General features: G+C 41.9%; 1 protein-coding gene across 2 annotated transcripts in view; it reads left to right on the top strand.

Moving 5' to 3' along the window:
- LOC138612531 (pleckstrin homology domain-containing family A member 5-like) overlaps positions 1-12769 on the top strand; it is an 87368-nt gene extending 74599 nt beyond the window's left edge. For both annotated transcript variants that reach the window (XM_069685843.1, XM_069685842.1), the window contains 12 exons: positions 1254-1403; positions 1541-1642; positions 2207-2365; positions 4075-4230; positions 4817-4931; positions 5827-5942; positions 7180-7395; positions 7490-7651; positions 8932-9065; positions 9846-9988; positions 10288-10387; positions 11621-12769. In XM_069685843.1, coding sequence (XP_069541944.1) covers positions 1254-1403; positions 1541-1642; positions 2207-2365; positions 4075-4230; positions 4817-4931; positions 5827-5942; positions 7180-7395; positions 7490-7651; positions 8932-9065; positions 9846-9988; positions 10288-10379 — 1545 coding nt within the window. In that variant the 3' untranslated portion in view covers positions 10380-10387; positions 11621-12769. The remainder of the gene's footprint in view (positions 1-1253; positions 1404-1540; positions 1643-2206; positions 2366-4074; positions 4231-4816; positions 4932-5826; positions 5943-7179; positions 7396-7489; positions 7652-8931; positions 9066-9845; positions 9989-10287; positions 10388-11620) is intronic.
- The last annotated feature ends 302 nt before the right edge of the window (positions 12770-13071 follow it).

Raw genomic sequence — 13071 nt, 5'->3', positions numbered from 1 at the left:
AAATATATACAGCTTACACTGAGCGAGAGAAAAACAAACATCTGTTATAATGTTTGACTTTAGGCTAGTTGCTGTCATCAGCTTTTAAGAGTTGTCTGGCTGGAACATTGAGGCACTGTCTTACATAGCTGCTTTAATTTGTTTGATAAAATGAACGACTAATACTTTGGGCTCCAATAAAAGCTTTTCCATTTTTGCCATTGTGTAAAAAAACAATCACAAAAGTCACAGTTTTACAAATTAAAAAAGTTACTTGCATCCATATTTTTTGCAAGAAGTACTGTACAATCCATAATATAAGTTGCACCAGAATAAAAGTCTTAGTCTGTTTTTGGGGGGTATCAGCCTTTTTCACAGCAGACATTTTTACATCCAACAGGAGGAAAAGCACAGGTGTTTATTGCAGCATTAATGATGGCTGTATTCCATTTAGCTGCTTCAATTTCATGGCCCATGGTTGTGTGCATGCTGACTGCCTGTCATGGCTTTCTCAGACACCTGAACAGAACCATTGTTAAAGTTATTATTAACACCTGTGCTTTTCCTCCTGTTGGATGTAAAAATGGCCGCTGTGAAAAAGGTGTTCTTTAGCTATTTATTCGTAAAAACCTGTATACGGTACAAGTTATTTCAACACTATTTAAATGTATTTTCATTTAAAACACATCCAAAACACTTCAAAGTCTACCATCTGTTTTTCGCCATGTCACATCTGCAATCCTGTCAGCTATCGGTGCTGTAGGTAGCGGTAGCTGGCAGCCTACGGTGACGTTGATTGTTGTGAGGGGGGAGATCTGCAATGGAGATCTGCAATGGCGCTCATGACGGTGCATGTCCGTGATGAAGGTTTGTCAACAATGAAGTTAGTTTCCCTTGCTTTAAACAGCGAGACGTTGCAGCGGCTTGGACCTGGAAACAGTTTAATATGACGTCACCACTTAACGACAGGATTAAACTTCTGGGTAAAATACTGTAACACAATAACATATCTCTCTGCATTTTATACTGGTATATTGGTTGCCTCTGTATATAGGATGCAGCCCACTTTTTAGATGAAAAAACAAGTATTAAAAGTGCCTCTTTTACACCGAATATTACGGTATTAGAGCTTCAAAAGAAAACTTGAGCCAAAAAGTTGTAGAGGCTGAATAATCCGCTATGACTTTGCTAAAGTTCCCTGTGCTGCAAAGGGTACATTGACAAATTACATTCTCATGCTGCATGTGTACTTGATAAGTTGTATGTTCCCTCAGCACACCCTGGAGACGGCACTACTGTCAGCCAGCCAGGAGATCGAGATGGGCTGTGATAACCCTGCTGCCATGCAGAGTGTCATCCAGCAGAGAGATCTGCTGCAGAGCGGCTTGCTCAGCACCTGCAGAGAACTGCAGAGAGTCTCGACTGTGAGTCACACAGTACATCCACGCACATAACACGCAATCATGCCGAACACTGCTGCTGTCTTTCTTCAGGAGTGATATTAAGAAGAAAGTTTCTGCCAAATATTGTCGTTCACAAAGTTTATCTCCCCCTAAACCAGGAGTTGGAGCGCTCGTGGAGGGACTATGACAAGCTGGAAGGAGATGTGACTCTGGCTAAGAACAACCTCCTGGAGCAGCTTGAAGCACTGGGAAGCCCTCAGGTAGGATCATTCTTGAGACTGAATCTGCTCAGCTTTAATCTTTGACCACTTTTGCTGTCTAACACTGGCATGGTTTAAACTGTGTATGTGTACTGCAGAGCTTAAAAGAAAGATGAAAATAAGGCAGATTACCTTGAACACATTGGGGACAAAGTGAAGCTCCAGTGCCGTTAGCTGAAGTGTCGAGGGAAGTAACTGAGAGATCAAAGCAACATAGTGAGTGATTGATGACTGTAGCCGTGATAGAGCAGGTCTTAATTAAGTCTGTCTTTTATCTTGTCCTTCATCGTGGGAGAAGTGTAGAGACGGAGAGGAACCTTTGGAACAGTTATGCCTGATTGAGCCTGAGTCAGAGCCAATGATAATTCAGAGTAGAGTCAGGGGGCCAGCAGGGAGCCTGGACATCCTCTCCTTAAGTGCTCTTCACTCACAGACAAACCTGTCATTAGTAAGGGGATAATTACAATCTGCGTCTCCTGCTCCTGTGCTCGTTACTGTGTCCCAAAGTGGGGGTCAATCTGCAGGTGAAGTGAGGCGATTTGTGAACGTGTGTTTTGTGTGCAGACGGAGCCTCCCAGCCAGCAGCACGTCCGCATCCAGAAAGAACTTTGGGGGATTCAAGATGTGATGGAGGCGCTGAATAAACACAAAGCTCAGAGAAGTGCTGTTGATGCTATGAACTTCTACGGGTCCAAGAACAACTTCAGCAAGCATAAAAATGAGGTGAGGCACCGCATGAACCATCTCAATCACTAAGACAAAGGTTTGGCATTATTTATTGATTATTCATTTCTGAATTTGCAACTGTTTTTCAGATATTACCTTCAGGGATTTCTGTTGTTGAGAATCTATGGTAAAAATGTATCCATTAATTGGAAAGAATAATTTATTATAGAGTTTATAGTTGTTCAGACACTTATAGCACTGTTAGTAATGCCTCCAATACTTGTCAACACTGTGATATTTGGTATCAGGTGTTGGCGAGTACGTCAGTCAGTGCAGCCCCACAAGAAATCGACCTGCTTCTTCTTCTCCAAAACTCTAGTCTACATAGGAATTGACCCTTCGCTAGGCCCTGCCCCCCTTGGTTACTGTTGCTACACCTGTCAAGCTTTCGCACCGGCATGTAAATAGAATGCTTTCAACTATAACAGTGAGAGATGTTCCAGGGGAAATAATAGCAAATGGAAAAATAGTTTCCAAATATCAGAGAGAAGCAGACAGAAAGGACGACAATGAGCATTTGAAGGCTTCATCTAGAATATAATTTGTCAGCGGAGTGTTGAGAATGAAGAGGACATAAAAATCGAGGCAAAAGCTCACCGGTCCGAATGCAAGCGTCAGACAACCCACGTCTTGAAAATTCATGTTAAGAAAAATCATTTACAGGAACAACAATGTTTCTGCACAGGATATTATTGTTTTATTTGAAGCTAAAGTTTAGTTATGACTCCCTATAACTTTCATTATCTAATATGTTTCAGCCCATTGCTAGCAAAACTAAATTGTTCCACTTTTTCATTTTGTTTTAAGTGTGTCAGGATATTGCTCGCATCTCTGGGGCTTGATCCATACACTGGATCTACTAAAGGTACAACAGGAAAGCCCAACAAAATCCTGCACAAGATTGCCGCAACAATGGCACAAACCAAGTGGTAAAATAAAGGCTGTGCCGATTTCATCGGTGGTGGTATCGAAGGCCGGACAGGGTCGCAAGCGGAGACCAGTTGACTGTCAGTTTTTAATTCTTGTCCGACATCTCTCCTCTCGAGTTTTTGGCTTGAAAATAGCGAAAAATATGACACCCCCCTCTAAACTTTGATGATATCTGCTGTCGGACTTGCACATTTCATTTCCATTTTGGCATCTCTCCTAAGCTTGACAGGCCTCCCTCGCCTAGTTACGGTTGCTAACGTAGGATTGGACAGTGGCTGTTCAAGGGAGGGGCTTAGCAAAGGGTTTCAAATCATGGTTTTTTTAGGTTTCAAAATCCTTAAGTGTTCTGAGCCAGGCCACAATGATCATGAGCACATCCATGCAGGGTTGGTAGCATACAAAGGTAATAATATTACTCATGTTACAGTATTGGAAAGGGAAAAATAGTGTAGGAAAATCTCTAATGGAAATAACTAGTAGTAGCATCACTGTAGCTCTCTTAACCCAGATTTCCTGTAGTTATAAAGATGATGACCAACTTAATCTGAGTGCTCAAACTGCCAGCCCTGCTCTCGGACAGTATGAGTGGTGGTATTGGAGTGGATGTGTCGGTCACACTGTAGCAGAAGGTGGAGCTCTCTCTCTGGCTCATCTGCTGGTTTGGCTGCCCTGTGGGCCACAGCTTCTCTGCACCAGATGGCAGTTGCCCTGAGCGTGCGTGGTGGCGCCATGTGTCACCTTGCTTCCTGTCCTGTCATGCCCTGTATAATCCCCAGGAGGAGGACTCGGTACCCCCACGGCCACCCCTTCCCCAGTCCTACGAGCCCGACCCCCCCACGGTGCCCCCCCTGCCCTCTCAAGCCGGTGTGCGCACTTCATCCCTCCACAGGCCGGAGGACAGGAAGTCCAATCACAGGAATGGCACGCACAGCGTAAGCTAGTCGACCCAATGACCTCATGGCCGACCCCGCTCTCAGCTGTGTGGTCACACGTCATTGCTCGCTGTTGTGGTTTTCACTTTAATTTTGCCCGACATCTCATGTCTTCTGGATTACTTTTGGTTGGATCATATCCCTTTTTTATTTGACGCCATTCTTCCATCATCTTTTTTTTCTGTTTTCAAGTTGGATGCAGCCTCCCCCCTCCCGACCATTTATTTTTCTCTTTTTAATGTATCTGCCGTGTCTTCCTCTTCTGTGTTGAAATGAAGTGATTTTGTTTTTGTTATGTTGTCCTTGGTTCCACTCTAAACCATGTCTGAGTTTGAATGTGTTTGTCTGCCGCCTTCTTTTTTATTTGCCTCTAAAACAGTCTGTTGACCTCAAACCGCATGGAGAGTTTTTCTTCAAGCTGTATATATTTGTGAAAGTTTGGTCTTAAAGAAAAAAGATCTGTTTTCCACTACCTCTGAAGTCATCCTCCAAGGAAAAATGTAACTTAACAGTTTGCATCAAATTTTCTATGAATCGCTGCTGCTCTGTACGTGGGTTGAACTTGTCCTTTCTGTCTCGCCGGCAGGGCCCGGACTACAGGTTGTATAAGAGTGAGCCAGAGCTCACTACAGTGACTGAAGTGGATGAGAGCAATGGAGAGGACAGATCTGAACACCCGTCTGACCATTCAGGAAACAAAGGTACATTAGGATAAAGTAACGGCCGTTTTTCAATAAGCTATTTATTTTGTTGACACCAATAAACTCAGTCACTGGTTTGATGAAGTTATACAGTGTGACCTATTAAACTTGTTTCTAGCACGGATAGTTGCTATGGTTACCATGGCATTCAGACAGGATTCACTTTAGCTTTAATACCAGGTTAGGATTTTATGCACAGGAATAAGCCAGGTCAAGATTTATGAAGTAAATCTCAAGACGAGCAATGAGTGGTCATTACACTTATACCTACATTTACACTCTAAATCACAACACCACTCTGGATTTTCTAAGAGGTTGAAAACAAAGATGGGATATCCTACTTAGTTGTTGACCTATTTACTCAACTGTATTTAGACTTCATGCCACAATACTTACCTTCACTCAGAAGAGGTTGGTGAGAATTTCCAGGACACCTTATTAGCCTACATTTGATGAAACGGCTTGCACAGCATAATCCAGATGTCCTGAAGTTGAATGATTACACTGTAGCTCCAGACTCGTTTCACACACTGCCACACAATCAATAGTAGCCGCCTGATGATGCTGCCTGCAAATGCTGCAAGACGTACAGTAATTGTCGGCAGTTACTTTGTACACCCGGGGGTAACCTTGAAGGTCTCGCTAATACAACACAATTTATTCATACACTACTTTACCATACCTTACTCTTAGATACAATTTTTACTAGTAAGTCTTAAATAAGGCTAATTACGGCACAAACACATACTTTACTTTAATATCATCAGTTCATATGAGTATCCTATCTTAAATTCAGTATCCTCCTCAGTGAACTGATATAATCGTGTTGTATAAAAGCAAGTGTTCTGTCACTGAACCAGATGGCTGACTCACCTTTTGTCTTTGTTACCTGCAGGGATGTCCTACCCAGTTGGCATTGTCCCACCCAGGACCAAATCTCCAGTGCCTGACTCGTCCTCCATAGCTTCATATGTTACCTTAAGGAAGAGCAAGAAGCCCGACCCCAGGACGGTGAGTCCCTGGACCATTCACTCAGGGGTGATGTGACTTAATAACCTTCAGTTGTTCTTTTGGACCACCTGATTTATATTACTAACTCTATATATCGTAAGAAGGGCTACACATTAAAGCACTTTTCCTTTGCGGAAAACTAGACGTCTTTGTCTCTAAGCAGTAGAAACACTATAATTAAAATACAAAGGCTTTTTCCCCTTGTGTTGTTCTCTAACCTATCTCTTCATTGTGAGCCTCCTGTTCACAGCAGCAAACAGACCACCACTTAATTTGCTTGAATTGCATTTACCCTCCACTTAATTGTTTGTTTTGGTTATCTAGCTCTTTGTTGAGAGCGAACATGTGGCAGGAGAGGCCACTCGTCACGTGGCCGGGGGTGTGACTCATGCTCTTAAACCAGGCTGTCATAAAATTGAAGCCAAGCTTAGTTTATACAATTTCCAGCCTCGAACACGATCAACTTAGATGTACTAACCATGTCATTAGTGCGCCACAGTGTAGGGTGTGTCCTGTTCTAGTGGCTCTGTTTGTGTTTGTGGACATATAGTACACATAAACTGCTGCACACACATGCACACATACAGCAGTCCTCCTTGTAGAACACTCAGCTTGTGGTTGTAGGAGAGTGTGTCACGGGCCTGTAGAGTTCAGCTTGGGCCTTTGGGTACCAGCCTCTTGAACAGTCTGGACAGTGGAGGCTCCGTCCTCAGGCTCTGGACTGAATCCAGATCTGCCAGCCCCTCCAGCACGACACCGCTGAATGTGAACAACTTCCCTTCTATTCATGTCACATCATCTGCCTCTCCTGCTGAGGCATTACCAGGCCCCCAGCCTCTCTGAGTGCACCCATGCGTGCCAGCAGGAGCCTGTGTGCGTGCACAGCAGCCAGTCAAGTTGTTTCCATATGTGGTTGGACTTCTGCTCCTTTTGCCTTTAAGAGAGTGAGCAATAAAGAGCTTTTTCACTATTGTTATAGTTTTGATGTCACTCATGAGTGCAAACTAAAAAGATTAGACGGTTTTTAACAATACCTCTTATTTACTGTGATGGAATCTGATCTAACCACACCATGACATCATGTAGCTACACACCCAAACTGTGGTTTTGTGTAATAAAAATTTCCCATGGTGACATTTGTCTCTCAGCATGACATCATTATTAACTGCTCTTCCCTGTGTCTGTGTACTTCTGTGGTGTGCGTGAATGTCTGTGGCCGTCCTCTCTGTGCTAACAGGAGCGTCCACGCAGCGCGGTGGAGCAGCAGCTGTGCGCTTCGGAGAGCGGCCGTCCCAGGATGAGCGTGGAGGAGCAGCTGGAGAGGATCAGGCGCCACCAGCAGGGTGCCCTCAGGGAGAAAAAGAAGGGCCTCAACATCCGCGGTGGCAGCCAGGAGAACACACCTTCTCGCAGTCACTCATTTACTAAAGAAAACCATTTTCGCAGCATGCAGGTAATGTGCAACTTCTGCAGAAACTAAGGCAGCACATGAGGTCAGAGTGGGCTAAAGTTTTAATGCTATGTTGTATTTTTTCTGTCTTTTTTAGTCCCAATTAAGGCGCAGAGATGACGTGGTCAGCAGTGACATTCAGGAGCTGGAGGCCTCACTCAGGCAGCAGGATGTGGTGAGGGAGCAGGAGACGCCTGCAGAGGAGATCGCCCGTCTCAAAGAAGCCTCGCAGGCTGATGTCTTAAACATGGACCGGGAGGTAAGGCTCAACGGTTGGCTCTTACTCATCAGATTAAGAAGGCTGACATAATCACTCACAACTTATTTAGGAAATGACAATTATTGTGGATTTTATTCTTAATACCGCAGCAAGCAAAAATCTGTTTGTAAAACTAAAGTGGGATAATTATCACCCACAATAACACAATTACATGGTATTAGTACGATAAGAAGCCAAGAAGTGTTCTAATCTGGTGTTGTAATAAATTATGTAATGAACAAATTTGACTTTGAGCTGGTTTTGTAACTGTATGCCAAGTATAGTTTTACTTATTGTATTTTCTCTTGTTATTTACTTCATATTTCACTCTGTGTTACCTGTGGAGTAGCTTAGCATAATTGACAGTTAAAGAAACTCAGGCCCTCATTCAGCCTCTGCCTGAAACGACTCGGTCAGCTCTGTCCTTTAAAAAAAACCCGCCCCTACAAGCCCGCTTTCTTCTGATCGGCCAGCTCTCTGAAGCCTGCTGTGGCTGCACTTTGTGACGTCACAAAGTGCAGCGTGTAGAAAAAACTGTGTGAAACCTGGCATTCACAGCAGCCTGCAGACTGAGCTGAGAAGCCTGGGGATTCCTCCGACCTACTTTTACCTACAAATTTGAAACTTCACCCACGTTTAGTCTGGACATCCAACACTGTAACATTATATATATGTCTTAAAATGTGAAGCAGCATAACACCCCCTCTTTAAATATCAAAGACTCCCTAAAAATGCTTAATGAGTGTACAGCTAGCAAAGTTATCGGGAAACAATGCCAATGTGCTTTTTATATCAAAGGTAATTTTGAAATGGAGTTTGAAGTAAGCTAGATAAAGAAACATTGTTCTTCACCAACATTAGCATCCCTACAGGCCTTCTTAAGAAACTAAGCTACCAAAATGTTGTAATACTCCGAGGCCATCATTTTTCCCATGACAGTGTGATATTAAATTCATACTTTGGCTGCCTATAAGCCAGGCGCTTAATTTGAGGGGGTTTCTTGCTGTTATTACAAGAGTTACAGCCTCTCTCCTGATTACTTCTCTTTACAGTTTATTTTTCCAACCAATCTCTGCATGCCGCTTATTGTCTCACATTTAGGACAAAGCCTACTGTGATGCTCCATTTAATTCTAAAATACCCAGAATTTGGAGCAGCCTCCCTGTAGAGACTGATGAGCGTCTGTTATATACATTTATATCTGCATATTTTGACTGCTCTTTGTTTATTTGTAAAGCAATTGGTATTCCATTAAGTCTCTCTGTGTTGTGTATTTTCAGCTTGCTGTGCCTGACAAAGTGCTGATTCCTGAGCGTTATGTGGAGTCGGACCCAGAGGAGGCTCTGAGCCCGGAGCAGGAGGCTGATAAGCAGAGGAAAGTTGACCGCATCAAAGCTCTCATAGCCAAAAACAGGTAAACAAACCATAATGATCTGTCTTTACTTGTAACATTTCATTAGCAAGGTCAGTTCTGTTTAGAACCTTGATGTCAGGTAAGGCTCCTCTGGCTCTCTTTACAGGTAAGAACTAATATTTCCCCACAGTTGTCATGCAAAGAATTCTCTCTAGAAGTGCGGGGAAATTGCACAATCAACATCAACATAGAAAGCTCTGAAGGGACCTGCGTGCTCTGAACATGCAGATCAGTGCCTTACATTTGCAGGAAAAGTAGCCCTGCTCTTATATCAAAGCCTCTGTGACATTTTAATCTAAACGTCAGCCGCCTTTAATTGATTTTTAAAAGAGATGGCTTCTCTGTCCCGGGGTAATTGTGTTTACCCTGAAACCTTGTTATAATGTGCCCGTTTAGTTCCTCCGACCATTCCAATGTACTTTTCTCTGATGCCGACATCTGTAATTTTTGTCTTCTGACTCCAATCGCACAAAATTATTTGAGATGGTCATGTATAGAAGCCATGCATAGTGTTCCACATCATCTAAGATGGACTGCAGAAGAACAGCACCCCCATTAGAAAGAGATGACTGTACAGCGAGGGGAACTCGAAAGACACATTTTAATCTGTTAATAGTATTTTTTATAGATATGATTTAATCCATCATGATGAAATTCAAAATTACCTACTATATAAAATTTTTTTAAATTTGTGTGTAACATGATTGGGTTGTGAAGGGTTAAAAAAAAGTTACACACTGTGAGTTACAGAGAGCGTTTTGTATGTGTCTGTCCTCCCAGCATGCAGAATGTGCTGCCTAGTATGGCTCTAAGCCCAGAGGAGGAGACTGTGGAAGAGGTCACCATACAGGAGAAAGAGAAGATGATTAATATCTCCTACGAGTTGGCAGCAGAGGCCTCCAAACGCAGCAAGCTGGTAGCAGGTACATCTCGAGAGAGAAGAGGGGGGAGGTGGAGGGTTTGAGCTAAAGAATGCATGGGATAAAACAAAAAGGAGTGAGTGCCTTGTTCTTAGAGGTCACTCCTTTTTTTTTTAATCAAACTGCAGCTGCTTCCATTGTGCATGTGTTCAGTCATTTATCACTGTAGTAGCTCTCATTCATTTTGTTCACTTAAGTGTTTTATTTCTGTGTTGTTTGGCTGTTTAGTAAAAACCTGCTGATTTATTTCTGTTATTTTACGTGTGCCTGTTTGTTCAACATGTTCCTCTGTTTCATTGCAGTGAAAAGCCTGTCGCCCTCTCCCCCACCCCTTCCACAGTCTCCTAACACACCCCCTCAACTCACTGATGGGTCTCACTTCATGTGTGTGTAGTTGCACCAGTAAGGGCCTTCATCAACATGTTTTGTCCTTACTCACAATGCTAAAGTGTTCTCGGTGTTGTAATGTTTGTCTGTGGACAGTAGACGCACGTCAGAATCGAGAGATTGAGTAATATGTATTGTGTGTTGTTCTAGACCCACCATTTGTTCTCATCTTGTGGTATTGCTTGTAGTCTGTGTAGTCGCATGACTCGACCCAGTGTTGCTGCTGTGCAATTATATTTTTCACAATTTAAAATATTTGTTGTAAGGACTCAAATGACTGCTATTTACAGGAAGTGGTCACTTTATAAGGTACACCTGTACAATCAAATGTGGTTTAATACAACAACAACTTCTTACAAAATGTAAAATGTTGTTGGTCAGCATTGTTTGAAATGAGAACATTAAATTATATGTTTATTACTAAGGTCATAGTTTAAAGCGCTTGTCAAACTAGCCCCATATGCATACTTGAGGGGCAGAATATTAGAAAATAGTCACAAAGCACTAAAAGTTTTATCTAGAGAAGCCCTTCTGGCAAAACAGGAGTATGACCACTTTAAGGGAAAAGGCATTTTCACAGTGGTTATGTTGGTCTAATTGCTAGCTAGGTTTCATACTAAAATACTGAGAGAATAATGTCACCAAATGTATCCACTACCAGGGCTGATTGGCTAGCTTACAATACATAGAAACCAATGCCAGATCCATGCATCCATGTGTAGCTAAGTTATAGCTAGCTGGCTAACCTTTGCTTGCTTTCTTAGTTATTGCTAGCAAAATAATATCTTAGTCGACATGTTACTTTGCTGGTGTAATAACACTGGCATGCTAGCTAACATGATCCATGATTATTAGTTATGTATTATGACAGTGTTGATTTTAGCCAGCAAGAAATGATGTAGCTAATGGTATAAAGCAAAGCTATAAATGAACCTGATGCACCCTTCATCATTCGCATTCAGTTCCCTGTACGTCGCATCTCTGTTGTGGGTGATTCCCAGGATGCTCCCACCAGTGTCATAACCATGGAAATCACACAAAGTACCTTTAACTGTTGATTATTAGAAAATGATTATATTAATCATGTAAGTTGACTTTATTGCAGTTATGTTGGATCGCATTAGTTGTTGCATGTGTATCTGATAAGGTGGCCACTGAGAGTACAGTAGAACAATATGTTTTTGGGGAAATTAAAGGTATCGTTTGCCACCTTTGCCCCCATTGTAAAATCTATTTCTCTTTCTACAGCACAGGCCCTGGCCTCAGTCAAAACCTACACATGAAGGAATCAGCATTGGAGGTATAAGAAGACTTCCCCAAAGACATCAGCACAAGGCTCCGGCCTACAAGGAGAGAAACTGCTTACTCCGAACTCCGGAGTCTTATCCTCCGACACCTGTACGCTCACTGTGACGTCTTAAGCTTCTATGCCACCAAACAACACTTTCTCTGTGACATTTCTCTGTTATCGCTCCTCTTCGGGGCACAGCACTCTCCTCAACCTTCTGAGGCAATACAGCTTTGATACTGTTATCGTTGCAGTTCCATATTTAGTTTTTACAAGGCTTTTAAGGTTATTTTATTTATATGGTTTTTATTAGGTTCTTGTTTGAATATGGGCCAACTGTACATAGATATGAGGTTAAGAGACTGAACTCTGAAGTTGTCACAAAATCTTTAGGGCAACGCCACAACATTTTCCTTACTTGTTTCACCGCCTCTCCCATAAGGTATGAGAACATGTTTTCACAACATTTAAGTTCACTTAAATTTTTACAAGTCATTGAATTTGTTTTCCAGACATTGGTCATTAACTAGCCATTCATATTTATCTACTGTAAAGAACATTTGTCTATGCGGAAGATGCGTATATAAGAGATATAGATCCCTCTATTATAATGAAAGGAGGGGCCACTTTAATGCTGCAGACTGATTATAGAGACGATTATTTGTAACTTCTCCTGTTCCTGGGTTGTAATTATTTAAAAATGGGATCTTCTGCAGTCCCCGTCGCATTGTTGCCGACACATATGTGAATGTCCCAGCTTTATTCACTCTATACTGTCTTTTTTTATTGCTGAGAGATATATTTAAACTAAGAGAAGGAAAACAAATCAGAGTTTGGTTCTATTTTACGACATGTTGGTTTGAAGTCTTGGAACCAAAACAACAAAAGATTAGCACATGTAAAAAGCAATAAAGATGAGATGTTTGTGGATCCAGGATTAATATTTTTTTTTTCCTTTGTGTAAAAAGTGTAATTATCAGAGGTTTACTGTGTATATAATGTACATGGTATAGCAGGATGGGAATATGTTTCCAACATATGGTTACATACTAGATTTGATTTGCAAATGTTCATATTCCATCTGTTTTATATCATGTTAAATAAATGTTGCTGTTCTTAACAAACAAAGTGTGTTTTTTATGACCATCCTTGTAGCCAGCTGTATTAAAAGATAGGAATCAAGCCATGTAACACGATAGAGAAATGGCTTGAAATATGTGAACATTTTGAATTTATGCTGCAGTAGTGGACAGTGACTTAATTTTTAAGCTTAACCAGGAATAATCAAATCTAAAATGGGTCATTTGTAGGGAACAGATAGAAGTGAATGTAGGATGATTTCATTTACAGTCTGGTTTGAGATCTTGAGTTTTAGTGACAGCTAATTTCAATATAGAACTATGGCTCCCTC

Source organism: Semicossyphus pulcher, unplaced genomic scaffold (assembly GCF_022749685.1).
Source record: "Semicossyphus pulcher isolate SPU_LCO1_2020_fin unplaced genomic scaffold, fSemPul1.0.p SCAF_8, whole genome shotgun sequence".
Taxonomy (NCBI): domain Eukaryota; kingdom Metazoa; phylum Chordata; class Actinopteri; order Labriformes; family Labridae; genus Semicossyphus; species Semicossyphus pulcher.
Note: the sequence above shows the minus strand (reverse complement) of the source record. Positions and strands in the feature narration are given on the sequence as shown.